Source organism: Oenanthe melanoleuca, unplaced genomic scaffold, assembly GCF_029582105.1.
Source record: "Oenanthe melanoleuca isolate GR-GAL-2019-014 unplaced genomic scaffold, OMel1.0 S218, whole genome shotgun sequence".
Lineage (NCBI taxonomy): Eukaryota > Metazoa > Chordata > Aves > Passeriformes > Muscicapidae > Oenanthe > Oenanthe melanoleuca.
In genome coordinates this window covers 1-26,064 of record NW_026612867.1, presented here as the reverse complement: position 1 = coordinate 26,064, position 26,064 = coordinate 1, and the positions used below count along the sequence as shown (strand labels likewise).

Here is a 26,064-nt window from a genome sequence, read left to right as displayed (position 1 = left end):
GCCCAGGGCCCCCCTGCTGCTGCAGCCTTGGCTCTGCTACCTGGAGAGGTGGGAGCTGCTCTGGGACTGGCTGGAAGATGTGGTGACTCCACTCAGCTGGGAAAAGCCACTGTTGCAGGATTCCAGGCTGGACATGGATCCCCTGGGATGGGACAGAACAGATGTGCTCTTAGCAAGGCAGCAGTGAAGGGATAACCATTCCTCCCACAGATCAGCTCCCCTCTCTAGTGCTTTTTGGCCCATTATCTCCCACCTGCTCTCTAGGAATCTCTGTGTCATGATGAAAAATTCATCAGTCAGAGACTTTTTTTCTCCAGTTACAGATATTATTCCTTGTCTCTGACTATTGTTCTGGGGAAGGGGATGCAGCTGGAGCCTCTGGGAGCTGCCCCTGAGCAGAAAGGAAAGCTCCAGAGCACTCCAAATGCACTCTTGTGAACCCAGGGGCTCCAGGCTGCTGCACACCAGAGTCCCAGCTCAGCATCTCCAGCTCCTCCTGCCAAAAGCAGGCTGGGCTCAGGAAGAGCCCCAGGGAACAAGCATGACTGGAGTGAGACATTTCTGCTGCTGTGACCCCACAGGTCACACCTCAAGCTCATCACTGCCCAATGCCTCCTCCAGCTCTAGGGAAGGGCCAAGGACTGGCACAGAGCTCAGACTGACAGGAGATGGGAAGTGCTGCTGGCACTGAAGGAGGAAGCCAGGCACACCCTGCCAAGGCTGGCTATTCACCTGCTCAGAAGTGCTCATCCTTCTCAAGTGCCAAACAAAATCATCTGGGAAATAGCCCAGGTGATATTTAAATTACTCCAAAAGCAGCTTCTCAAAATATTCCCAACTAAGATAAAAATCCTTCCAAGTAAAAAACCTCCTCCTCTTCAGGAGCTGCAAGCAAGAACCAAAGCACAAATTCCACTGCTGGACACAGAGTCAAGAGAAATTTTAAATACCTACAGCACCAGAGGAAACTGGTTGCACAAAATGTCACCAATATCACCAGTTTTTGTGTCCATCACCTGTCAGTGAAACTCAGCCCCTGTGGGGGCCTCTGATATCCAAGTGTTTCACTCACACTCAGTGCAATTCACAGCAAACCCCTTGTAAATGCCCCACCTGAAGTCCTTGGAAGCCAGCACCTCATAGTAGTAGATGAGCTTGCACTTGTGGCTGGAGCCCTGCAGGGAGGCCAGGACATCATCCACACGTGGGAGGCTGGAGCTGGAGCAGGGCAGGGGCCCGTGCATCCTCCACTGCAGGATGTAAAAGCCAGGCCAGCGTGTCACATGGGAGCCCTGCAGAGAGGGAGGGACAGAGGGGAGCAGGGCTGAGTGACCCACACAGGTGTGTCACACCTGCCTGAGACACAGCCCTGCAGCACTAGTAAAGAAAAAAAAGCTTATTTAGATTACCTTCCATTAGAATTTTAGTTTGGAGTCTCTTTCCAATGACTCACTCTTAATTAGGATTTCCCAGGGTATCCAGAAAATGATCACAGAATGGCTTGGATGGGAAGGGACCTTCAAGCTCATCCCACCCCACCCTCCTCCCACTGTCCCAGGCTGCTCCAAGCCCCATCCAGCCTGGCCTTGGGCACTGCCAGGGATCCAGGGGCAGCCACAGCTGCTCTGGGCACCCTGTGCCAGGGCCTGCCCACCCTCCCAGGGAACAATTCCTTCCCAATATCCCATCCAGCCCTGCCCTCTGGCAGTGGGAGCCATTCCCTGTGTCCTGTCCCTCCATCCCTTGTCCCCAGTCCCTCTGCAGCTCTCCTGGAGCCCCTTTAGGCCCTGGAAGGGGCTCTGAGGTGTCCCTGGAGCCTTCTCTTCTCCAGGTGAGCACCCCCAGCTCTCCCAGCCTGGCTCCAACTCTCACAGAATCTCTGTGGCTTTCTCTGGCTCTCTCCAGCAGCTCCACTTCCTTCTGCTTTTGGTCCCCAGATCTGGAGGCAGCTCTGCAGGTGGGGTCTCACCTGAGTGGGACAGAATCCCCCCTTTCCTGCTGCTGGGAATGACCACAGCCCCCATTTCTGATTTCCCACGCCATCAATTCCCTCCCTCCCTCCCACCCAACTACTTTGGAGTTTGCAGGACCCAAAGCCCTCTGACCTGGATGCTCTCTCCTTCCCTGCAGACCAGAGGAGACTCCACCCTGCTGTAATCCACCCCCAGCACCCAGGTCTTGTCGATGAGCTGCACATTGTCCCCTGCAGCAGAGGGACTTGGTGATGTGGCTTCCTTGTGACTTGGCTCAGGAGCTCGTTTGGAGTGGAAGAGGCTGAACACCACATCTCCCTTCAGGATGTCAAAGTCCCAGGTGATGACAGATTCCCCTTCCAGGATCTCCACAAGTATCTAAGACAGGAACAGAACAAGCCCCTGGCAGGGTCAGTGCTCAGGTGGCAGCAGTGTGCTCCTCCCCACTCTGGGGCAAACACCCTTGGCTCCACAGTCCTTCAGCTGGCTGATGGCCCTGATTCCTGAGGGGGATACACACGATTCCACTCCCAGCCCTACCACAGTACACCCACTCAGGGGTTTTTACCTTTGCTACTCACATCAGAGCTGGCTCTAGATGAGTTACTTGTTCTAGGAAAACCTCAGTGGAACTGAGGCACAAAACAGGACATAGCAAAGAGCCAAAGCAGAGTCACTCCCCATCAGAGAAGCCAGAATACTGATTTGACACTTAATTGCTCCTTTTTGGGATATCCTGTTTGCTGGTGACTCACATCAAGCAGCTCCCAGCACACACTTTCCTTTATCACCCCCATTACTGTCCCAGCTACACTGCTGGGAATGGGAGCTGAACTATCAGAAGGGAAACTGAGTGGCCTTTACTTCTCCCAGGAGAAGGAGGAGGAGGGGGAACAGACTGGACCTTACAGAAGATCAGGCCATAGTAGAGATCAGAGACACTGCTGCTCAAACTGCTGTTCTCAACTCCCACACTTCCAGCTGCTCCCTTCCAGGAACAGCAGCTGCTGCTGAGCCCTCCCTGTCCCTCTGTGGGAACCCCTGGCTGCTCCAGCCAGCCCCAGCAGAGGGGCTGTGGATGCCATTGAAACCTCAGGCTCAAAATGGCGAGGGCTTGAAACATTTCTCATGCAGGGAAGCTCCCAGGCTGAGACAGTTTCTCTCTCATGCAGAGGAGGTTTTCCCAGGCTTGAGACAGTTTCTCAGTTCCAGCCTGAGCCTTTCCCAGGGTGATAACGCTGGGGAAAAATAAAAAGGAATTAATAACAAGATTAACACCTGTGCTTCAATGATAAACAGTTCTCACGGTTTGTGAGAAAGTTTTGTTTTCTTCAATTATCCAACAGACTGCTGTTCTGTTTGTAGTTTGCGGAACACACTATAAGAATGTGGTCCGAGTTCAATAAACCGCTTCTTTAGCCACCTAGCTAGAGGAGTCCGTGTCGTTATTTCTGCGAAATAACCGCGGGTAGCGACAAGGGGCCATGCCCAGCAGCTGCAGCTGAGCCTGTACCTCGTGAGGGGCTCCTCTGAGGACACTGGCAGAGTGGTAGATGGTTTCTGTCCACAGCCGGATGTGATCCGAGTTCTCCGGCTCGTCCTCGGTCTGGTAAAGGGACTTGGGGACGAGTCCCCCTTCTGAGACAGTGCACTGCAACAGCCAGACAGACCAACAGGAGGGTCAGAGTGCTCAGCAGTGAGCCAGGAACATGTGCTGGCTGTCAGCTGGCTGAGCCCTCTTAGCTCACTGGAACTCCCAAGGTATTGTGAGCTCCCTGGAGAGAGCTCTGACCCTGCTCCAGGATCCCCAGGGCAGCACCACTGCAGGGGGCAGCCCCTGTGCCCAAATGAACTGCCCTGTGCCCAGAGCAGGGGGATGCTGGCCAGCACAGAGCTTCCAGAAGGCAGTGGAAAGGCAGGGTGGTGAGGAAGAAGGAATCAGTTCCAGATTGCACTTGCACAAGAGGAAAGAAAACCTACCATGCAGTCTCCTCCCAGGAAGTCTGGGATCACATCCTTGTCCACATAGTCCACCAGCCCTCCTGAGCCCTGGTAGTTATTGCCACTGTAGATGAGGAACTTCTGCCTTGTGTTCTCATTGATAAAGGGACTGACCTGAAAGACAAAGGGCACAGGAGACATGGCTGTCACTGAGGGCAGCTCAGTGGAGACACTGCCTGAGCCATCTCACCACGATGCTTTGGGCTCTAGCCTGGAATGTCTCAGCAGTGTGCAGAGTTCCACAGCTCTGAGGCATTGCCCAAAGAGAGGGATTACAAACAGAAAATGTTCTCTCTCTCTCTCTCTCTCCGTATCATCATCTCACAACACTTTCTGCCTCATGAAAAGGAAGTCTGCAGTCACTGCCTAACCTACAAACATCACAAGAAATGTAACAGCCACATTCTCACATTGCCAGAGCAGTCAGCAGGCACCAGGCAGAACCAGATTTATTATTTACTACCTATTACCCTTCAGTGTTCAGCATGAGATTAAAAGGTATCTGTCTTTTCCCATCTGTGTGAAAGCTCTGATGAAATTTGGGTGGAATGGGCAATTCTGATTCAGGTTTCTCACTCTGTCCTGGTGGATGGCAGTCACCAGAACCCCACAGGCACCCCATGACCTGGCTCTGCTGCAGCCTCTTCAGCAGCTCTCCACAAGCTGCCTGGAGACTGTCCCTCCTGCCTCTGCTGATGTAGCTACTTGTGAACCTGCACAAGTGCCAGAGATCCTGCAGAGCCCAGGTTTCACCCACCAGGGTCCAGAGCACGGGGAAGACCCGTGGTGCTCTCACAATCAGGAGCCTCCCCAGGGTCTCAGGGTAGTTGTCCTCCACCACCTCAATGATCCTGAGCAGGGCCTTCACCCCAGGCCGCCAGAGGTGCCTCATATTGAGCCCTTCCAGGTCCACCAGGCATGTCCAGGATCTAAAATAATCAGGCAGAAAAAGACCTGTCAGAACTTTAGAGTGTGGTGGCTCAGTTTAGGGTCCACAGTAACCCCACAGCCCGTGCAGGATCCAGGGAAGCCAACAAGGCAGCAGACACCTGAATCCAGGTGAGCTCCAGATAACACAGGCACCCACCCCCAAGGGCAAGAGCATCTGTCACTCTGGGAGAAGGTGAAGGTATGCAAGCCTATTACTAAAAATAATATCAAAATGCATTTTAAATGAAGGTGGAATCTGGCAGACAGACCCCAGAATTTCAAAGATGTGGATTAAAATCACCAAGACAGGAAGATTAATTTAATCTGAGATGCAATATGAAAATGATGTAAGGAAGGATCAATACTTGCTTTCCAATGAAACTGCAGGATTTGTCTGGATTTAAGTCCAACAAATAAATTTATATATATATCTATATATATATATATCTGTGGTCTCCATACAGCCCAAAACACACACTGCTGTCTGCACTGTAGCCCTAAGGACATCACCCCAAAGCAAGCAGCTTCCTTCAGCATGGCAGGGAAAGTCTGCAAGACTCAGGAAAACCAGTGGTACTGACGTGATGGGGCGGCCGAAGATGTTGGTGTTTTCCTCACATCTCTTCTGCCCTTCCTCATTAATGGACAGAACCTGGAACCAAAGACAGCACAGACAGGGATTAACCCCAGTATGGCTGAGGAACCAGGATGGCCTGGAGATCTTATTTTAAAAAATACAGGAAACAGAGGGCAGGGATGGATGGGATATTGGGAAGGAATTGTATCACCTCATGTGTGGAATCAAGGCCTGAAGAGAGCTGGGAAGGGACTTTGACAACGTGACAGGACACAGGGAATGGCTCCCACTGCCAGAGGGCAGGGATGGATGGGATATTGGGAAGGAATTGTTCCCTGGGAGGGTGGGCAGGCCCTGGCACAGGGTGCCCAGAGCAGCTGTGGCTGCCCCTGGATCCCTGGCAGTGCCCAAGGCCAGGAGCAGCCTGGGACAGGTGGAAGGTGTCCCTGGCCATGGCAGGGGTGGGATGGGATGTATTTTAAGGTCCCTTCCCACCCAAACCATTCCAGGATTCCTGATGCACCATGACAAGACTCCCCAGCACCCCGAGAGGAGCAGGTGACACACAGAGACACAACTCACATGTCTCAGCAGGGATTCCTCTCCCAGGGCCTTCACCAAACCCTTGGTGTCCATCTGGCCAAGGCGCAGGATGTAGAGCGGCCGCCCATCTTCGAAACAAAACAAAGGGTTTGGAGAGGGCAGCACCTCAGTCTTCCAGGCTATCACTCTCACACCATTTTTAAAATCCACATTAAATATTTGAAAAGGATAAAAATCCCTGCCAAAAGCAACCTTTCCAGAGAAATTGCTTTGCACTGACTGATCTGTGCAGAGGAAGTACAATTCTAGGGAAGCAGAGTGGCTACTCACAGGCACTGAACTGCTTTAAAAATGTCAGTACAGCTTTCCTCAGCATCCCAGGACCCTGTGCCAGGGGCAGCTCCTCACCTTTGTCCTGGTAGTGCCAGCCCCCAGTGTAGTACTCCTGCAGCAGGGCTGGGGGTCTCCAGGACTGCAGGATGAAGTCCACCTGGTACTGCTTGCGCCAGGCCAGCGACTGGCACAGCATCTCCCGCGCCTTGTCCATGTTGAAGTCGCGGGCGCGCAGGAAGCGCAGGATGTGCTCGTCCTTGGGGATCTGCCAGAGAGAGAGGCCCAGGACTGCAATGTTCCACTGGCCTGCAGAGGAGGCTGCACAGCCTACAGCGTTTTTTAATCTCTTAAAACTAAGACAGCAAACATTAAACTTCCCTTCTGCCTCCCTGTCTCTGTAGCTAACCCGGCTGGAAGCAGCAGAGGGTGCCAGGAGCACAAATGAAGGGAGCAACTCACTTCCCCAGCAAACCCTGGCTGATGCTTCCCTTGGCTGGTTATCCACAAGGACCCTCCAAAATACTGTGTGAAAGCCAGGGAGCTGCAAGTTCACTGCCCAGGGCAAATCAGCACAGCATGGCAACAGTAATGAACAGCCACAGGTAACACATTGACCACAGCAGGAACTGCAGGGGAATCACAGCTGTGCAGTCTAATGATGCCACCAGTACCAATTCCAGGCCCTGCTGCTGGTGTTTGAACAGGAAAGCTGCTGAGTGCTTCAAAGGCTTCCCTGCCCCAGCACACCACAATAACTCTCGCTCTAAATCAACCAAAACTACAACACACCCTTTCCCAATCACTCACCCCAGCACCAGCAGCAATCCTAACATCACAGGCACAAAAGCTTTCCACAGCAAGTCTGCAGAATGGCTTATTCCAAGCTCCTTCAAGATCAGCCATGTTCTCTTTAGCTGAAGAATCAAAGCAAACTTGCCAGGAATGCCAAGCAGCAGGAATTAACAACGAACCTGATGGATTCCACAGAAGTGCCAAATCTGACTAAGAGCCTGTCAGCTGCAAATCCAAGTGGATTAAAGCTGCATGTCCAGCTGGATTCCCAGTCCCTCACTCCAACCTCCCCAAAAGTGCTTGGCCTCATTCTCTACAAGTTTCCATAAAAGAATTCTAGCTCTATGGAGCAGGGATCGTCTCTTCCAGAGCATCACAACCCCAGCACTCCCAGCCCTGCTGGGACACAAACCCCATGTTCAAGAGTCAAAGCTTCTTTGTTTGTCCACTGCCATGCTCAGGGAAACACAAAGCTGGGTGGAAAGCAAGGCTGGCAGCTGTGTCAGGAAGGAGCAATCTCGGATCCACAAGCAAGAGATGGTAAGAATTGACTTGCCTAAACAGGCAGAGTTCAGGCAGCCTAAACCAGTCCTAAAGCAACTTAGGAGCAGGGGAGAGATTATCACTGGTTCTAACTGCATGATTATCACTGCATCTGTGTGTCCTGAAAAGGAGAGAGCAGCCTTCCCAAAGATGATCTTGGGAGTGTTTAGGGGAATTCAGCAAGTTTAAAGCCAGCAGAGCTAATTCAGGTTTGTGTCCCTGCTGCTCAGAAGCAGCTGTCACTCATCAGAGCCAGCCCAGACACCCACAACACCCTGGATCTCTGCAGGATAGGGCATGGCTGCTGGAAGGGTTGATGCTTTTCATGTTTCAAACCTCTCCTGTGCAGGGCTCCAGGCAAGAGGCAAATCCAACACTTCTCTTTGGACCAAAGGCAGGAAGCTCCAAGAATACTTAAATTCCACAGTGGAATCAGTCTTTTAACCTTGTCCAACCAAAGCAGTAACTCCCACATGCAAGAAAATGAAGGTTTAACTTCAGCCTGCTTTTGTATTCACTGGTGAAACTGCTGCACTCTCCTGCATGGTGCCAAGCCTTGCACAGAGCTTCAAGCTGCTGCAATTTAATGCCATTTGCAGTTTGTTCCTTCAGTTCCTCAGATTTTTTAAGCAAAAACATATCTGATTGTAAAGGTAACATCTGCTTTGGAAGAACAGGGAAGGGATAGTGAAATAGGACAAAGGACAAAAATAATAAGGGCCATTTTCCAAGGAACAGGAGATCTATTTCTTGATAATTTCTAACAGAGGAATAAGGCCATCCCTGCTCTGAAATAAAAGAACAGATTGTCACAGCAAGGTAAGAGGCTCTCCAGGGAAAACCCCAGCCTTGCAGGATAAGCTCCTGATTTTGGCCTTTCTGTCAAGGAATCAGGAGAAGCAAACAGCCAGGCAGTCAGGAGGTTCAAGATGAAGATTCAGCACTCAGCACCCCCCATCCTGTGTGCCCACCAAGGCCACTCAAAGGCCTGAGGCAGCTCCTGCTGTCCCTGGAGCTCAGGATTCAGCTGCAGCTTCCCAAGGTCCCAGCACAGCACAGGGGACAAGGGCTGCCACTCCCTGCCCAGCTCCAAGCACCCAAGGATGTTCCACATTTTGCTCATGCTCTCACTTTTTCCTTCTCCAGCTTCCATTTCCCAGCCTCTGACATGGAAAGGGGAAAACCAACCTGTGGGTTGATACTTCTCAATCCAAACACAAGTTTAGGTGGTGCCTGCTGCAGCTGAAAGCAGGATCCTTGCAGGTCACCCAGGCACAAAGCCTCCCTGACTTTGGGATGTCCTTCCACCCAGGACCCACTGGGTGGGACCTAGCCTTGGCTAGCTTTAGCAGATATTTGGTGGTGGGAATTTATCAGCTCTTACAATTCAACAGCACTGTTGGTGTCTGGAGCTCATCAGCTGCTGGGAGCCTCTCACACTGCCCCAACATCTCCTGTTCTTTTCAGACTGAGGTTTCTGGGAGCTGTTTCTCCACCCACATTCCTGGGTGCCAACAAAACCCACGTGCCTGCTCACACACAAGGGAACTTCAGCAGTTCAACAGCAGCAGAACAATAGCACTAAATCTTTGTTACATTTTATTTCTACAGAGGTGATTCACATTCACTTTTCCAAGAGAAAACAGCATTCTAAATCATGTTCAGGCTCCCTGTACTCAGAGGGACATGCTCAGCTCTGAACCATGCAGAACAACATGCAGGACTGGCAAAGCTCCTTGTAAGCAGCAGGCTTTTTTGGAAAGGCCAGGTAAAGAAAAAGAATGAAAATCTTCCCAAACCCAGGAATGCAGAGTACCTCACCTAACTCATCCTGACTGAGCTGATTCCTTCTAAGTCAGGAAGCTTTAACTGTTGAAACCACATCCAGCTGCTCTCTCCTTCCAAGGGGGATCACTTGCTCCCCTTCCTAAGCATCCTTTATCTACTAACCCCACCCAATTACTCTCTCTGGTGCCATCCTTGGTCCTTCTTTCCTTCCCTCCTAATTCCTCTCCATCAGGAAATCTGGAGTCAAACCCCTCTTGAGGCATTCAAGCTGCTCTTTTCCCAGTCACATACAAGTTACCCTGCTGGTCTGACAGACTTTTTCCTTTAACCAAAAGGAGCCCAGGTAGCTTCTGGACATTCCAGCAGAGCAGAGACACACCTGTCCCTCAGTGCCTGTGCTGCTTCTCAGGGAAAAACCAGAGAACCACAGAATTTCCTTGAGCAGGAAGGGACCCACAGGGATCATCCAGCCCAGCCCCTGTCCCTGCACAGACACCCCAACAACCCCACCCTGTGCATCCCTGGCAGTGCTGCCCAAACACTCCTGGAGCTCTGGCAGCCTCAGGGCTGTGCCCATTCCCTGGGCAGCCTGGGCAGTGCCAGCACCCTCTGGGGAAGAACCTTTCCTGATATCCAACCTAAACCTCCCCTGGCACAGCTCCAGCCATTCCCTGTCCCTGTCCCAGGGAGCAGAGATTGGAGCTGTCCCTCAGGAGGAGCTGCAGCCCAGGTGAGCTCTGTGCTCCATCTCCTCCAGCTGAACAAACCAAGTGCCCTCAGCCTCTCCTCCTACAGCTTCCCCTTTTCCCTTCCCCATCCTCATGTCCCTCCTTTGGACACTTTCTGACAGCTTAAACCCTTCTGGCATTGTGGTGCCCAGGAGCAGAGGTGAGGCCACTGTGGCACAGAGCAGAGCAGGGCAGTGCTCACAGGACATGCTGACCCACGTCCAGCTCAACATCAAGCAGGTGCTGTACTCCAGCCTCTCCCTCCCCAGTGTGCTGGTGCATGCAGGGTTTTCCAGGGTGCTGCCCTACCCACCTTTCCCTTGTGAGTCTCCTGGAGCCACTGGCGCAGGCGGATCAGGCAGCTCTCCTGCATCGGGCTCAGCTGGCCCAGGTAGCGCTCGATGTAATCAGCGTCCAGTTTGTCAGCTGCAGGGAGGAAACACAGCTCAGGGCACTCTGGCACAGCCAGCAGCAAGAGAGCAGCTACTGCTACACACTGGGTTCCCTATGATTTACAGGGGACTTGCTCAGCAGCCTCATTCCAGTGGGGAAGGGGAAGGATGGAGGGACACCCTCCCAGTGATTTGGGCACGAGGCCACAGGCAGCGTGTGCTGTATCACAGCTGGATCACTCCACTTGTCTCTGGGAACACCAATGTTCCATTCAGCCCTGAATTGCTCCAGCAGGAGCTTTAAAAGATCTATCATGAGCTCTGGCACTCAGCTCACCAACCTCTCCAAGAGCTGGGCACTTCCATCTCCACATGTCCTGAATCTCATGCACAACTGCAGTGACAAGAGGCTTGCTGGAAAACCAAGCCATTATTCTGCCCAGGGACACCAAAGGGAGAACAACAGCACATTTCTGACAGCCAGGGAGACTTTTGGCAGGAGGAGAAGTCCTGTGCACACCAAGCAGCTCAAGGCTCCTCCAGCTCAGAGACAAAGGACAAGGGCTTGGTGACTGCCAGCAGTGAGGGACATGGGGATGTGCCAGCACTGAGGGACACAGGGATGTGTCACCCAGGGCTGGCAGCTGTGACCCTGCAGGATGGGGCAGCCAGGGGGAGCAGCCCAGGCAGCAGCTGGGGTGGAAGGCACAGGGAGCAGTGCTGGCTCTTTGTCAGGCACAAGGTTCTCAGTAGATGCCATCACCCACAGAGGGAGGCCTGGACATGCAGAGGATAAGCAGGATAAGACAGAAATTGCATTTGGAAGTGAGACATTTTGTAGAACTCCTGGGGAGCAGGCTCAGGGAAGCTAATCCTGTCCTGAACAGGAATATGGGCAGAAAAATAAGGGCTGCTCTCTTCTTCTTCTAGATGGGACCCACCACTCTGAGGTCAGCTTTAATCTCAAACATTTCTCTTAATCAGCTTCTCTGTGGATTCCCATCTTTTTCCAGAAAAGCTCCCAGACAATGTCAGGTGAGAGCAGAGCTACTGATATTTTCAAATTCCAAGCTTTTTCCCTAGTTACACTCAGCAAAACAAGTGCTGCCTTTCCTTCTCAGGAATGACAATAACTGTTTCCCTTACAACAGCTCTGGATTCAAAGGTCCCTCCTATTTTCTTTTTGCCAGCGAAGTATTTTATTTAGTCTAGAAGATATCATCAGACCCACACATAGAAAGATAAAGTTTGATTCAGGCATTTTGTGGGAAAAATGCATTAGAAGACATTCTTCAAGTTTGTCCTGGCCTAATACAGGGCCAAAACCCATCTAAACCTGTCCCCAAGAATATTAATTTTGGAACAGATAAAATATTTAATTCCAGCATTCTGAAGATACCTTCTCCAGTTTAAAGTATAAAATACCTTAGAGGGTTGATCAAACCTAATTTTCTTCTAAGCTCCAAAACATACTGCCTGCACAGCTTTTTTGTTCTAGGGGGAAAAAAAAAAAGTTCCATTGTTTATTTTTCTTGAAAAAAGAAAATAGCTCTCCCTCCTCCTCGCCCACACTCCAGATGAAAAACCTGATGCCAAGAGAATGCAAAAAGGCTGCCTGGTGAGTGGTACTGAGTGGTGCTGCTGGGCAGTGCCTACCGTCAGGGCCGGCAGCCTCGGGGGCAGGGCAGGGGCTGGCAGCCGGCTCCCCGCTGCCGCCGGCAGCCCCGGCACCCAGGCTGTCACCAGGGGCCCGTCCCACCGCCGGGGCTCGCTCATCCTTGGCCGCGGGAGGGCTCCAGCGAGGGATGAACGTGATCCCCTGGGAGATCAGCTCCTTCAGGTAGTGCTCAATCACCTCCTTGCCCTGAAGGGGAAAACTCTCGTTAGGAAAACGCCTCCTCCAGAGCCAGGCACAGGCGTTTCCTCAGGACAGATGATTAATGCTGCTAAGGATAAACAGAGGGGAAATCTCTCCTTCCATCCCCATGATCCTGTCAAAAAACCTCCAGTATGAAAGCCCCCTGTGAATGATGAATTACAGTAATGGCCAGGCAAATCCCAGTCTGTGGATGCAGCTGCCTTTCTAACACTTTTACCCCATCCTCCTGCTCCCAAACCTAATCAGCTGCCCAGTTCCTCTGCTGCCCAGAGCCACTGACCCAAGCCCAAGCTCTGGAGACACAGGTGTTGGAGAAGATGAAACTGAGGAATCTTGCAAATATGAATGCTCAGATTCTGGGAATTGTTGGGGAAGGTAGAACAGGAGAGCCCTAGTTACTGAATTACCATAAACACAATAGGATGGCTCACCGAAGCTAATCCACTCTTAACTAAACAATGCTTTTGGCCAGAGGGCAAGGCCAAAAGACACAAAAGACTGACCCGCACCCAAAAATTAGATCTTAGAGTTTAGAATGTCACATGCTATGCTAATGTAAGATTTCCTATAGGTTATATGTAAATGCTATAGAATTAGTATTTTGTATTGGATTGGTTCTTAGGGATTAGAATATTCATGATGGAAGTGAATTTATTGTGTTACAAACGGGAAGTCACTCTCCTCTCTTCTCTCTTTCTCTTCCTATCTTTACTCCTTGCTCTTCTTCTCCCATTCTCCTCTCCTCTCCCTCTCCCTTTACCCCAATACCCTTTTATCCCATTACTCTTTTCTCTTTTCCTCTTCCCCTCTTTACCTTCTTTACTCTCTCTCTCTACCCTCCTTCTTCTCTCTTTCTCTCCCCCTTTTTATCTCTTTAATCTGCACGTGGCTGTGTCCGAGCAGCTCCTAGCAGACTCCCTTATAATAAACTGCAACTGTAGCTTTTAGCATTTACAGAGCGTCTGAGTCTTGTTCCTCGCGTCCACCCTGATACAAAGAATCCAGGAGACTCCCGCACTAGCTCAGCTGGAAGTGTGGCTGGGCAGATGAGGCATAGGGTGGACTCTCAGTTAACAGCTTTCCATTGGTTAGTGGCAGGTGAGAGGCAGAGCACTGAGCCTGCAGGAAGACATGCATTGCAGGAATCAGAGTCTGTTTTCTATTACACTATTGGGAATACAAGGGACAAACTCCATGGGATAGCCATGAGAAATGTTATCTGACTGTAACTGGTGGAAGTGGAAAGTGTCCTGCAGACTCTTTGCACTAAAGGCTAAACTTTTGTTCCAGATCATCAGAGAAAAGAATCAAAAATCTGAAGCTCCTGTTACTCACCAGAATTATGGTGTGATCCAAGTGAGCCAACTCTCTTGTAAACAGGTCATAAAGGAATTGACAGGTTTGTAGAGCATTGGGGATTGTGTCCCACCCTCCCTTACACCCCAGGGAGCACTGCAGACCGATGATCACACAGCCCTGGCAGGTGCTGCAAGGATCATCCCTGCTGAATTCCTCTGCCAGAGCTCCCCATGGAACTGTGTGATGTCTTTCTGTGCTTGCACAAACACCTGCTGGGGACAAAGGAACACAGTGCTGGAAGGCACCAGGAGAAAGATAAGTCATGTAGTGACACTAGGATTATTTAAAGTTGTTGGAAGAGGAATGTGAGAAAACTCCAGAGCACAGATGGTTATAGAGAGCTTTCACAAAGCCAGGGAAGGAAGGCACTGCTGCAGGCTGTCCTGGGTTGGTGTTTTGACTGACTCCTCACCTTGCCCCCCTTGGCCATGAAGCTGTCTGCTCCCGGGGGAGGGGCCGCCTGGGCTCGGCTCTGTGGACTGGCCTTGGTTTTTTCTTCTTCTTGCCGTGGCTCGCTTGGCTCTGGCTGCTGCTGCTTGTGGCTTTCGCTGCTGTGGTAGTAGTTCGTTGCCTGGTTTGTTAGTTAGCTGTTTTTTTCTTGATTTTTTGGCTTTATATTGCTTGAATTATTTGTTTTAGCTCGCTGTTGTTTAAGGCTTGCTGGCTGTTTTTTCTTTCCTTTCTCTCTCTCTCTCTCCCTCTCCCTTCCCCCCCCCCTCACCTCCCGAGGATCAGCACCAGCTCGCTCCGGAGGAACCCTGCGGCTGCCTCTGGACACCGGCCAGAGAAGCATCTCGTCCTTCTAGTGAAGATCGAATCGTCCACATCTCTTTTTATCTCTCGGTGAAAAATTTTTTTGTCATCTGGATCTGTGCTGGGAAGTGTTTCCCTTGTATGTGTTAATAAATAGGTTTTTTCCACTTTTCCCCCTGAGTGAAATATTTTTTCTTAAGTCCAGTGGGATAAAGAATTGGGGGTTTATTCCCTGGGGAGCTCTTCTGGGGTTTTTTCCCCTAAGTTTGTCCAAACTAGGACATTTCTTATTTGGTGGCCCGTACGGGGAAGGAGAAAGTGGAAAAAACTTTAATAACATCTTGTTTTTAATTTGCCTGTATTGATATCAGTATGTTTTTTGAAGCCATGATGTCTTTTGGATTGGAAGCCTGCCTGTATGTTTGCTCTTTAGAGTTTTTTGAAATCTTAATACCCCTGTGGTCTTTGGGCCTGTTCTCTTACTCAGAGATAGCCCCAGTGTTGTCTCTAGCACGTAGTTTTTTCATGAAAGGGGTATTAACCAAAATACTCATTGGGCTAGGCTTGGTTGTTATGATCTGCCAGAAGTTTATGAAGGTGTTAGAATCCACTTCAGGGATGTACAAGTCGTGGTTTGTGTTGTGCACTCAATTCATTAAAAGAGAAGCAAGCAAAGAGGATTTCTTGCCTTTATTTTCCTTCTTCTCCCCTGAATTATTTACATCTCTGTTAGAAAATGTTCAGCTCTCCCTGAGTGTAAAGGAAACCATCTTTCTGGTATTTAATTTAGTAAGTTTTTTCTATACTGTCTGCAGTTTATACAGAATGAAAGCTGAGATTTCTAGGGATGCAGGTGTTACAACCCCTGATTTGGTAGCAAAGCAGAGTAGGAAGAATTCTGAGTGGTGTGGCAAATGGGAGGAACTGGGCCAAATTCTAAAAGAGTTTTCTGAACCTATAATCTGGGATTTTTCATCTGAACAAATTCAAGACCCAGTCAAGATTGCAAAGTACTTAAAAGAAAAGTGTCAGGACAATTCTAAGGAAAAGAAAATCACTGCAGTGAGCTGGGCTCTGGCGTACACTTATCGAACCCTGTTAGATAGTGCAGGACAACAAACAAAGGAGAGGGAACAGGGAGATAACGTAGCTACTATTCCAGTTACTCAGACTGCAGTTAACACCTCAGGCTCCAGGACAGGGGCAAAATTAGACAGCAAGCTTCAACCTATGGCTGTGGCTACCAGTACCAGGAGTAGAAAGTGCACAAAGAAAACAGATCGGCCGGGGGAGGATGATGATGAGGAGGATGCAGGAGAAGGACCTTCAACTCCCCCTGATGTAAAATCCGAAGCTAAAGTGACTGATGGGAGATCAGAAACTAATAATGAGTCCCTTTCCCTGAAAGATCTTCGTGGTCTAAAAAAAGACTATACAAGGCGACCTGATGAATCCATAATTAGTTGGCTGGTCCGGCTTTGGGATGCAGGCAGGTGAGGCAACCATCCTGGATGGCACGGAAGCGAGACATTTGGGATCCCTGTCTCAAGATCCAGTCATCGATCAAGGTATGATGAGGGGAGCTAATCCTCAGAGCCTCTGGTCACGTGTATTGGACAGTGTGGCACAAAGATATCTCTGCGCTGATGACCTGTACATGCAGCAGACCAAATGGAAAACCATCGAGCAGGGAGTCCAACGTTTGAGAGAGATGGCGGTGACAGAAATTATTTTCTCAGATGACGTAACAACTAGAAATCCAGATCTGGTACCATGCACACCGATTATGTGGAGGAAGCTTGTGAGGCTTGGACCATCTGAATATGCCTCAGCTCTTGCAATCATGAAACGAGAAGACGTATACGAGACAGTGCTTAATATGGCAAAGAAGCTTCGGGCGTACGCTGATGCTGTGCATGGCCCAACGCATGCCAGGATTGCAGCCGTAGAAACACGTTTACAAAACTTGGAGGATAAGTTGGAGGAAAACCATAAGAAGCTGAGAGAGGAAATCAAGGAGGATCTCCTCCAAATCTCAGCTGTGCAAATCGGACGTCCTGGCAGTCAACGCAGACGCTCCTCTGCTGAGGAGAGAAGGTACACCCCACGTGCGGAGTTGTGGTTTTTCTTGCGTGACTGCGGAGAAAACATGAAGAGGTGGGATGGAAAGCCCACAGCTGTTCTGGCACGACGAGTGCGTGATTTGAAGGAAGACAAGGCTCAACAAGAAGGTTCCATCAGAAAGAGAGCAGCTCCAGTCGCCCGGAATCACAGTGCCACGTATGAGGAGGATGATGACGACATGTCCGATTCACTTTAAGGAACTTCTAAGACCTATGCCCCCGTCAAAAAGGATAAACAGGCTTAGGGAGACCCTGCCTCTAGCCAGGGTGAGGCCAGGGAAAACCGAGTGTTTTGGACCGTGTGGATTCGGTGGCCTGGCACATCGGAACCACAGGAGTATAAAGCTTTAGTGGACACTGGATCACAGTGTACTATATTTCCATCAAGATGTGTTGGAGAAGAGACCGTTTCTATTGCTGGTGTAACAGGTGGATCACAGGACTTTACCATAGTGGAAGCGGAAATGAGTCTAACTGGAAGAGAGTGGAAGAGATACCCGATTGTGACTGGCCCAGAGGCCCCGTGTATTTTGGGAATAGATTTCCTTCGAAGCGGGTATTTTAAGGACCCAAAAGGCTTCAAGTGGGCATTTGGGATAGCGACTGTGATGGCGGAGAGAATCCAGCAATTGAACACCCTGTCCGGACTATGTGAGAATCCAATTGCCGTGGGACTCCTGAGGGTAGAGGAGCAGAGGGTACCGATTGCCACTTCGATAGTACATCGCCGGCAATATAGGACAACTCGGGATGCTGTGATCCCGATCCATAAGATGATCTGGGAGCTGGAGCGCCAAGGGGTGGTGAGCAAAACCCACTCACCCTTCAACAGTCCCATCTGGCCTGTGCGCAAGTCTGACGGAGAATGGAGATTGACAGTGGACTACTGCGCATTGAATGAAGTGACTCCACCGCTGAGCGCTGCCGTGCCGGACATGCTGGAGCTGCAGTATGAGCTGGAGTCCAAGGCAGCAAGGTGGTATGCCACCATTGACATTGCCAATGCGTTTTTCTCCATTCCTCTGGCAGCAGAATGCAGGCCGCAGTTTGCTTTCACCTGGAGGGGCGTGCAGTACACCTGGAACCGACTGCCCCAGGGGTGGAAGCACAGTCCCACCATCTGCCATGGGCTGATCCAGGCTGCACTGGAAAAGGGTGAGGCTCCAGAACATTTGCAGTACATCGATGACATCATTGTGTGGGGAAACACAGCAGAAGAAGTGTTTGAGAAAGGAAAGGAAATTATCCGAATTCTCCTGGAAGCCGGTTTTGCCATCAAAAAGAATAAAGTTAAGGGACCTGCTCGTGAGATCCAGTTCCTAGGAGTGAAGTGGCAAGATGGAAGACGTCAGATTCCTACTGATGTTATTAATAAAATCACAGCTATGTCTCCACCTACTAACAAGAAGGAGACACAAGCTTTCTTGGGTGCTATAGGCTTTTGGAGAATGCACATCCCCGAGTACAGTCAGATTGTGAGCCCTCTTTACCAGGTTACTCAGAAGAAGAATGATTTTCATTGGGGCCCAGAACAACAACAAGCCTTCATCCAGATTAAACAAGAGATCGCCCATGCAGTAGCTTTTGGTCCCGTCAGGACGGGGCCAGATGTGAAGAATGTGCTCTATTCTGCAGCTGGAAACCACGGTCTGTCTTGGAGTCTGTGGCAGAAGGTGTCAGGTGAGACCCGAGGCCGACCCCTGGGATTCTGGAGCAGAAGTTACAGAGGGTCTGAAGGTAATTATACCCCGACAGAAAAGGAAATCCTGGCTGCTTATGAGGGAGTCCAAGCTGCTTCAGAGGTGATTGGCACAGAAGCACAACTCTTTCTGGCACCCCGGTTGCCAGTGCTGGGGTGGATGTTCAGTGGGAAGGTTCCCTCCACCCACCATGCCACCAGTGCCACATGGAGCAAGTGGATAGCCCTCATTACACAGCGCGCCCGGATCGGGAAATTAAATCGCCCAGGGATCTTAGAAATAATTACCAACTGGCCAGAGGGAGAAAGTTTTGGTGTGACAGACGAGGAACAAGAACCGGTGACCCGGGCTGAAGAAGCACCACCTTACAACCAGCTACCGGCAGAGGAAATCCGTTATGCCCTGTTCACCGACGGTTCCTGTCGCATTGTAGGGACAAATCGGAAATGGAAAGCAGCTGTATGGAGTCCTACACGACGGGTTGTGGCTTTTCGCTGCTGTGGTAGTAGTTCGTTGCCTGGTTTGTTAGTTAGCTGTTTTTTTCTTGATTTTTTGGCTTTATATTGCTTGAATTATTTGTTTTAGCTCGCTGTTGTTTAAGGCTTGCTGGCTGGTTTTTTCTTTCCTTTCTCTCTCTCTCCCTCTCCCTTTCCCCCCCGCCTCACCTCCCGAGGATCAGCACCAGCTCGCTCCGGAGGAACCCTGCGGCCTGCCTCTGGACACCGGCCAGAGAAGCATCTCGTCCTTCTAGTGAAGATCGAATCGTCCACGTCTCTTTTTCTCTCTCGGTGAAAAATTTTTTTGTCATCTGGATCTGTGCTGGGAAGTGTTTCCCTTGTATGTGTTAATAAATAGGTTTTTTCCACTTTTCCCCCTGAGTGAAATATTTTTTCTTAAGTCCAGTGGGATAAAGAATTGGGGGTTTATTCCCTGGGGAGCTCTTCTGGGGGTTTTTTCCCCTAAGTTTGTCCAAACTAGGACACAGGCATAGCCTGGATCACAGCTTGAAGACAAGTGCTTTGAAAAAATTACCTCACTGCTAGAATACAGCTAGTGCTGCTGTGTACTCTGCTGCTATTAGCAGATTATTCTGGCAAATATTTTCTCAATGAGGCAGCTACGTGCAGAGGTGACAGCATCCCAGCCAAAGGCAGCTGAAACAATCTTCACTTGTTTTGTTTAATTTTGTCTTCAGTGATTACAGTCAGCTTTGCATTTTATTGCTTTCATGTAAAAAATGCATCTGGTCTCACAAAACATTACCAAGCTGAGCTTTTCTTAATAGAAAAATCTAGATAAGAAAAAAAATATTCAGAATAAGGTTCCTAGATTGTTTCCTTCTCCCCTTCATTCAGCATTTCTTACCAACAAACATACAGAGAGTACTTCAGTTAGTGATACATTCAAATAATCAGTTTAGTTTACTTAAGAGAGAAAAGTCCCTTTTTGTTTCTGGCTTAGGGGGCGTCTTTTACCTTCACAATCCACATCCGCCCAGGAAAAAATATTGCAGATTATGATTTTTCCTCCCATTCTGTCACAGTCCTTTCAGACCTGTGCAATGGATTATGTTACACACATGCCTTTTAAAGGCAGGCTGCTGAAAAACAAGATTCTCTTTATCTTCTTCACTATCAAATGTCTCTGTCTCTACTCCAGTCCCAAGACAGAGAAAGTTTCATTCACCGAGGCACAAAAGTCATCTCTTTCTCTATTAAATGTCTCTGTTCACTTTTCAGTCCCAGAACAGAGAGCTCTTATTTTCTCCAAGGCAAAAAATAAGGTTCTTCTTTTCAAGCATCCAAACCTCCCCACGTATATTTCACAGTTTAAAGGAATTTTAGTAAAGTTACCATTCCCTTAGCCCACAAAAAGGTTTTCAGCTACTTATCAGTTCGCATCTTTTCAATCTCTTCCCACCAGCAACTTTATCTTCATTGCGCTGACTTCTGAAGTCTCCAGGCTTTATTCCTTCCTATTCAGGAGAGCTTAGGAAAAATCGAGGATCTTATCCAGGCATGAAAAAGTTACAATTGTATCCAGATCGTGAAGAAACAGCATGGGCAGCTGGAGGCCTCTTCTCTCAGAACAAGGAGGGAAGGGGGAAGGGAGAACCTTTGCTGGCTCCCCGATCCCCCCTGCTCGGCCATGCCACGTGGAGAGGGGAGCTCCGGGCTGCGCGGGGCCATGCGGTCAGGGATGAGGGGGCGGTGAGCTAGCGGGGCCGGGCCGGGGGGGCACCCGGGGGTTGCGCTGTTTGTGAGGCGGGGGTCCTGGGGCCGTGAAGCGGTGTGTGCGCTCTCTGAGGCCGCTTCCCCCCGGCTCACCCTGCTGGCATCCCGGTTGCGCGGGAGGGGCTGAGGGGTTTGGGGGGTGCACTCATCTAACAAATATGTTTCCTATAAAGGACGATACGAGTTTTGCTGCTTTGTGTAGCTGATGAATAAGGCTTCCAGATCGGGATCTGAAACAACCCAAGAAGAATTCTTTGAAGGTTGCAGCAGCACATACCCTTTCGGGAAAGTAAGCTAACTCATCTCCTTCAAGGCTTTTTCAGTGGAAAAGGGAAGGTGTATATGATAGTGAACATCAGCAAATGTGCATCAGCATATGAGGAAACACTCAATGCCATTGCACAAAAAGTTTTAGTTATGGACACATCTGTTCTTCCTCAAGATCTGTCATTTGGCCAGAAATCAGCAGGAGACTCATCACTGCTTAATGTCAGTAGAATGCCAATCCCAAGGAAAAGAGCTACTATCCTATGGGACAGAACCTTGGAAGATGTGTATGAAGATGATGAAGAGATGGAGGAACAGTCCAGTATGTCAAGAGAAGAAGCAGTGCAGGAAAATGCAGAGAACGAAGTTGTTATGCCAAAAGAAAAATACATGATGCTGGTGAATCTGATAGAAGAGCTGACGAACAAACTTATTACTGAAAAGCAAAATAATTTACTGTTGGAAATGAAAATTCGTGAAGAAGTGATTCAAGAATTCACGCATTATTTTGCTCAGCGGGAAGTGGATTTCAAAGAGTGCCTTTCTCAAGAACGAGCACATCTTGAAGAAAATTCTGAACAATGCCTGGAATCTTCAAGGAGCATGCAAGTAGTTATACTAAAAATGCAGATGAAACAAGTAAATCACAAGATGGGCCTTGCAGTGATCAAGCTGGATCTCTGATGGCTACTTCACAATCTGTTAGAAAAGAATACCCCTTAAGAAGGCAAGATTCTACTCAAAATAAAAAGTCAGCTAAGAAGAAACAAGGGACACTACAGAAAACTGGTGATTTTTTCCAAAGTTCCAGTACTGTTATTCACTCTAAAGCCAAGAAGCTTATTGAGACAATAAGCTCTCCCAAGTCTACAGAACCAGAAAATGTCAAAGAAAATGAAAATATTCTCAGGCCAAAATGAGCTAAAAGAAGGCTGCGTACGACTGACGTTTCTTGCCCTCTGGATAGCACTGGTTCTTCAATCTCTGTAGAACCAAAAGAGAAAGAAAGTGATCATACAATCAAGAGTCGGCTGCGACCAAGGCTGCCAAAATAAACTTGCAAAACTTGTGTTCATATTACCGAGCTCGGAGATATTACCCTTCTATTTTTCCGGCTGCTTTTATATAGGAAGCAATAAATGCTTAAATTGTGTTTCGAAATCTGTATATAATTTCATACGATTATTCTGTTTCCAATAAAATTGATGGCATAACACCCCCCGGTTTTGGTTAAAAACTCAAAAACACCTCAAGAAAAAAAAAAAAAAATAAAAAAAAAAAAAAGGAATTTTATCGTTTGCTCAAATGCATGTTAATTTTCTTCCTTTGTTTTAGTTTTTATAGTAAAACTTTATCTGTAAATCAACCTAAGATAAATGCCTGGGTTGCTTTAGCCAAATCCGCGAGCTATGATATCATCTGTCTATTTAACACATATAAAAATTTTCACAAATTTGCTGCATAAATTTATAAAAACATTTTGCAGAATTTAAAAAATTTAGCTGACCAAATTATAAAAAGTTACTACCTAGCTAAACAGTTTGTTCAAAGCTAAGGCTTTGCCTCTTGGCTAAAGAAACTCTGTTTAAAATAAGTTTGTGTATTCTAGTAGTATTAATTTTAGTTTTAATATTTGTACCCTGCAAATACTAATCAAAGCAATATCCAATGTATTAATTGTTGAACAAAACGGGGGAGATGTTGGAGAAGATGAAACTGAGGAATCTTGCAAATATGAATGCTCAGATTCTGGGAATTGTTGGGGAAGGTAGAACAGGAAAGCCCTAGTTACTGAATTACCATAAACACAATAGGATGGCTCACCGAAGCTAATCCACTCTTAACTAAACAATGCTTTTGGCCAGAGGGCAAGGCCAAAAGACACAAAAGACTGACCCGAACCCAAAGATTAGATCTTAGAGTTTAGAATGTCACATGCTATGCTAATGTAAGATTTCCTATAGGTTATATGTAAATGCTATAGAATTAGTATTTTGTATTGGATTGGTTCTTAGGGATTAGAATATTCATGATGGAAGTGAATTTATTGTGTTACAAACGGGAAGTCACTCTCCTCTCTTCTCTCTTTCTCTTCCTATCTTTACTCCTTGCTCTTCTTCTCCCATTCTCCTCTCCTCTCCCTCTCCCTTTACCCCAATACCCTTTTATCCCATTACTCTTTTCTCTTTTCCTCTTCCCCTCTTTACCTTCTTTACTCTCTCTCTCTACCCTCCTTCTTCTCTCTTTCTCTCCCCCTTTTTATCTCTTTAATCTGCACGTGGCTGTGTCGAGCAGCTCCTAGCAGACTCCCTTATAATAAACTGCAACTGTAGCTTTTAGCATTACAGAGCGTCTGAGTCTCGTTCCTCGCGTCCACCCTGATACAAAGAATCCAGGAGACTCCCGCACACAGGGGTTGATTTTCACCCAGAACTTTCCCTTCCAGCACAAAAATTGTCCTCAGTGTCCAAAGAGCCTGGCACCTACTGCCATCCTCCTCTGGCACAGACACATTCCAGCCAGCAGATCCTTCTGTGCTCTCTGCCTTCCTTTGCCCAGCTGAGGGATTCCAGAGGCACAGCAGGGGCACAGAACTACACTGAAAGGCAAGCAGGGGAGCTGGGCAGTTCTGGCAGCCAGGACAGCCCACCTTACCCGTTTGATGTTGGAGGTGTACTGCTTCATGGCAATCTTCTCCACCGTGCTTTCAAAGCCAAAAAAGGATTTGATGTCGAGAGAGGCTGACTGCTCAAAGCACGTCCACTCCTCATTCTCAGGGTGAACCTGCAGGGGGAACACACAGGAGGGATGGTGGCACATGGTTCATGGCTGTTTGACCTCCACAGCTACAGAGAGGGGGCAGAGGAGGCACTGCCACACCTGGATTGACCAGCCAGGTTCATTTCCATTGGGAGAACCCATTGTGAACTGGACATCTAAACTTTTGCTAAGCCAACATTCTTCACATGCACAAGGAAATCAAGATTTGAACCCATCCCTGCTCCAGCAGACCTGAACTGTAATAGCAAAAGCTGCACAAAAATAGCAGTGCAACTGCCCAACTTCAACCCATCGTGTCAAGTCTCTTTATGGAAAGACAGGGATGGCCTTGTGGAACATGCAATTTAAACTCCTACACCTGCAAATAAGAAAAACTGCAAACCTGCTTTCTTTTTTTAGTTTTGGATGGGAGACTCAGCCACGAACATCAGCCTTCTCCCCAAAGCACTGGGGACATGGCAGAGCAGGGAGTTTCCCCATTCTTCAGCTCAACACACACCTTTCCCTTATTTCCCCTCTGTTCCTCTCTACATGGTAGAATCTTTTCCTCTTTTAAACTTAACCCTTCCTTGAGAAGGCTCTGCCTTCTCTCTGCAGGTGCTGCTGTTCACAAACTGACAGGAAAGAAAAACAACTCCAGCCCCCACACAAAGATACCATAAAAGACAAATTCCCTGGGGAGATATTAAGTAACTGCAGGAGCAGGATCATATTTCTCCAAGTTGCCTCAGAGAACACTGCAGAAAAGGAAAGATGAGAATAAACCTGCTTCCGGTGCACTCTGGCAGGGAAAAGGGAACTGGTAAAAATAGAGCAGGGAACCATCTTGAGGATGCAGCCAGCAGCTCCCACCCTGTTCCCCTCAAAGCCCAGATGCTGACGTTTCCTTCCTAAGGACACAGCCAAAATCAGCAAGTGCAACAATCTCACAGTTGACCTGGGAGCATTTCAGACCTGTCAGTGCCTCTGATGATGATGGAAGTTTGATTTACAGCAGTTTTTAGGAAGCCTCATGCAGCCACCAAGGGATCTCTGGCTCAGGAGCACCCTCACCATCCAAAATGTTCACAGCTTTTCCACTCCTCTTGCCTGAAGCTCCTTACAGCCTGCTTACTCCCAAGAAGCTGTCCAGCTGCCAAAAGGGCAGGTAAGTAACAGGATCTGGACATTTGTGTAAGGAACAACAAGCAGGATCTGATTGCCTCCAGAAACAGCTGAGGCTGGGCCCTCAGAGCACCATTACAGTGAAACAGCACAGGAACAGCCACAAAGGGAGACAGCCCAGGCCACAAGTAAGCCTCTAGTCCTTTCTCCAAATCTTTAGAGCATGAAAATAATGACAAACAAGATGCTAAAACTTTCACTTATTTGTGGGCAAAATGAATTTCCAGACTTCACTCAGGCCCTTATAATAATGAACAGTACGGGTTTAATTCTAGATATCCAAATTTTTAGACATGTCCAAGCTCTAGATGTTTTTGTTAGCCTGAATTTCAATCAAAAAGAAACGGAGGAAATGCCAGCAGTTCTGGAACACCAATTCTACTTTCCACTTTCACTCCAAGCAGGGAAACACAATCAACCTGAAGAAGTTTCTCAAGCCCTTTGAAATCACAGAATGGTTTGGATGGACACACAGAATCACAATGTTGGAAGAGACCTTTATGATCATTAAGACCTTAAAGCCCATCTTGTTCCACCACCTGCCTTGGGCAGGGACACCTTCCCCTATGCCAGGCTGCTCCAAAGCCCTGAACAACCTGGCCTTGGACACTGCCACAGACCCAGGGGCAGCCATTCTCACAGTGGCCTCACCACTCTCACAAGAAGAATTCCTTCCCAAAGCCCAGTTTGTCAGTGGGAAGCCATTCCTCCTTATCTTGTCTCTCCAGGCCCTTCCTCCAAAGCAGCTGAACAAGAACACACCCAGGACCCAACAGCCTCTCCAGCCCCAGAGCCTCTAATGGCAGCCCAGTGTTGTAGGGGTGCTCAGAGCCCTTCAGGCACCTGCCCTGTGTGTGAGTGCACAGCTGCCCCTCCCAGCACAGGCAGCCCCAGCAGACTCTCACAGAGTAGCTGCAGGTCTCCCTGACCACCACCCGGCTGGCAAAGGTCTCGTTGTGGGCTTCGATGCGCAGGGTTCTCTCCCTCCAGTTCACCGTGTTCTTCTGGATGAAGAAGACGTAATCTACCCCTGCAATCTGAAGAGAGAAAAGAGCAACTTTAGGAAATCCAACAAAATGCAGGCCTCTCAGCTCCCAGGGCTCCACCTGCCTTCTTCAGCAGCCTGGGAGCATCCACGTTCAGCTTGCAGCTCCGCTCAATGACGTGGATGGCTCCGTCCTCGCTCCTGGACTCGTGCAGGATC

At 48.9% G+C, this 26,064-nt stretch overlaps 1 protein-coding gene across 1 annotated transcript; it reads right to left on the bottom strand.

The window, feature by feature from the left end:
- Positions 1 to 6: 6 nt before the first annotated feature.
- LOC130266781 (SEC14-like protein 5) lies at positions 7 to 26,060 on the bottom strand (the record flags this gene model as incomplete). The annotated part of the gene is made up of 14 exons (XM_056516033.1): positions 7 to 142; positions 1,114 to 1,292; positions 2,106 to 2,351; positions 3,487 to 3,624; positions 3,954 to 4,088; positions 4,732 to 4,903; positions 5,486 to 5,556; positions 6,064 to 6,152; positions 6,433 to 6,622; positions 10,522 to 10,634; positions 12,257 to 12,464; positions 23,571 to 23,699; positions 25,766 to 25,897; positions 25,971 to 26,060. Coding segments are annotated over 14 exons (1,998 nt in total), but the record flags the coding sequence as incomplete, so codon positions are not given.
- Between the last annotated feature and the right edge of the window lie 4 nt (positions 26,061 to 26,064).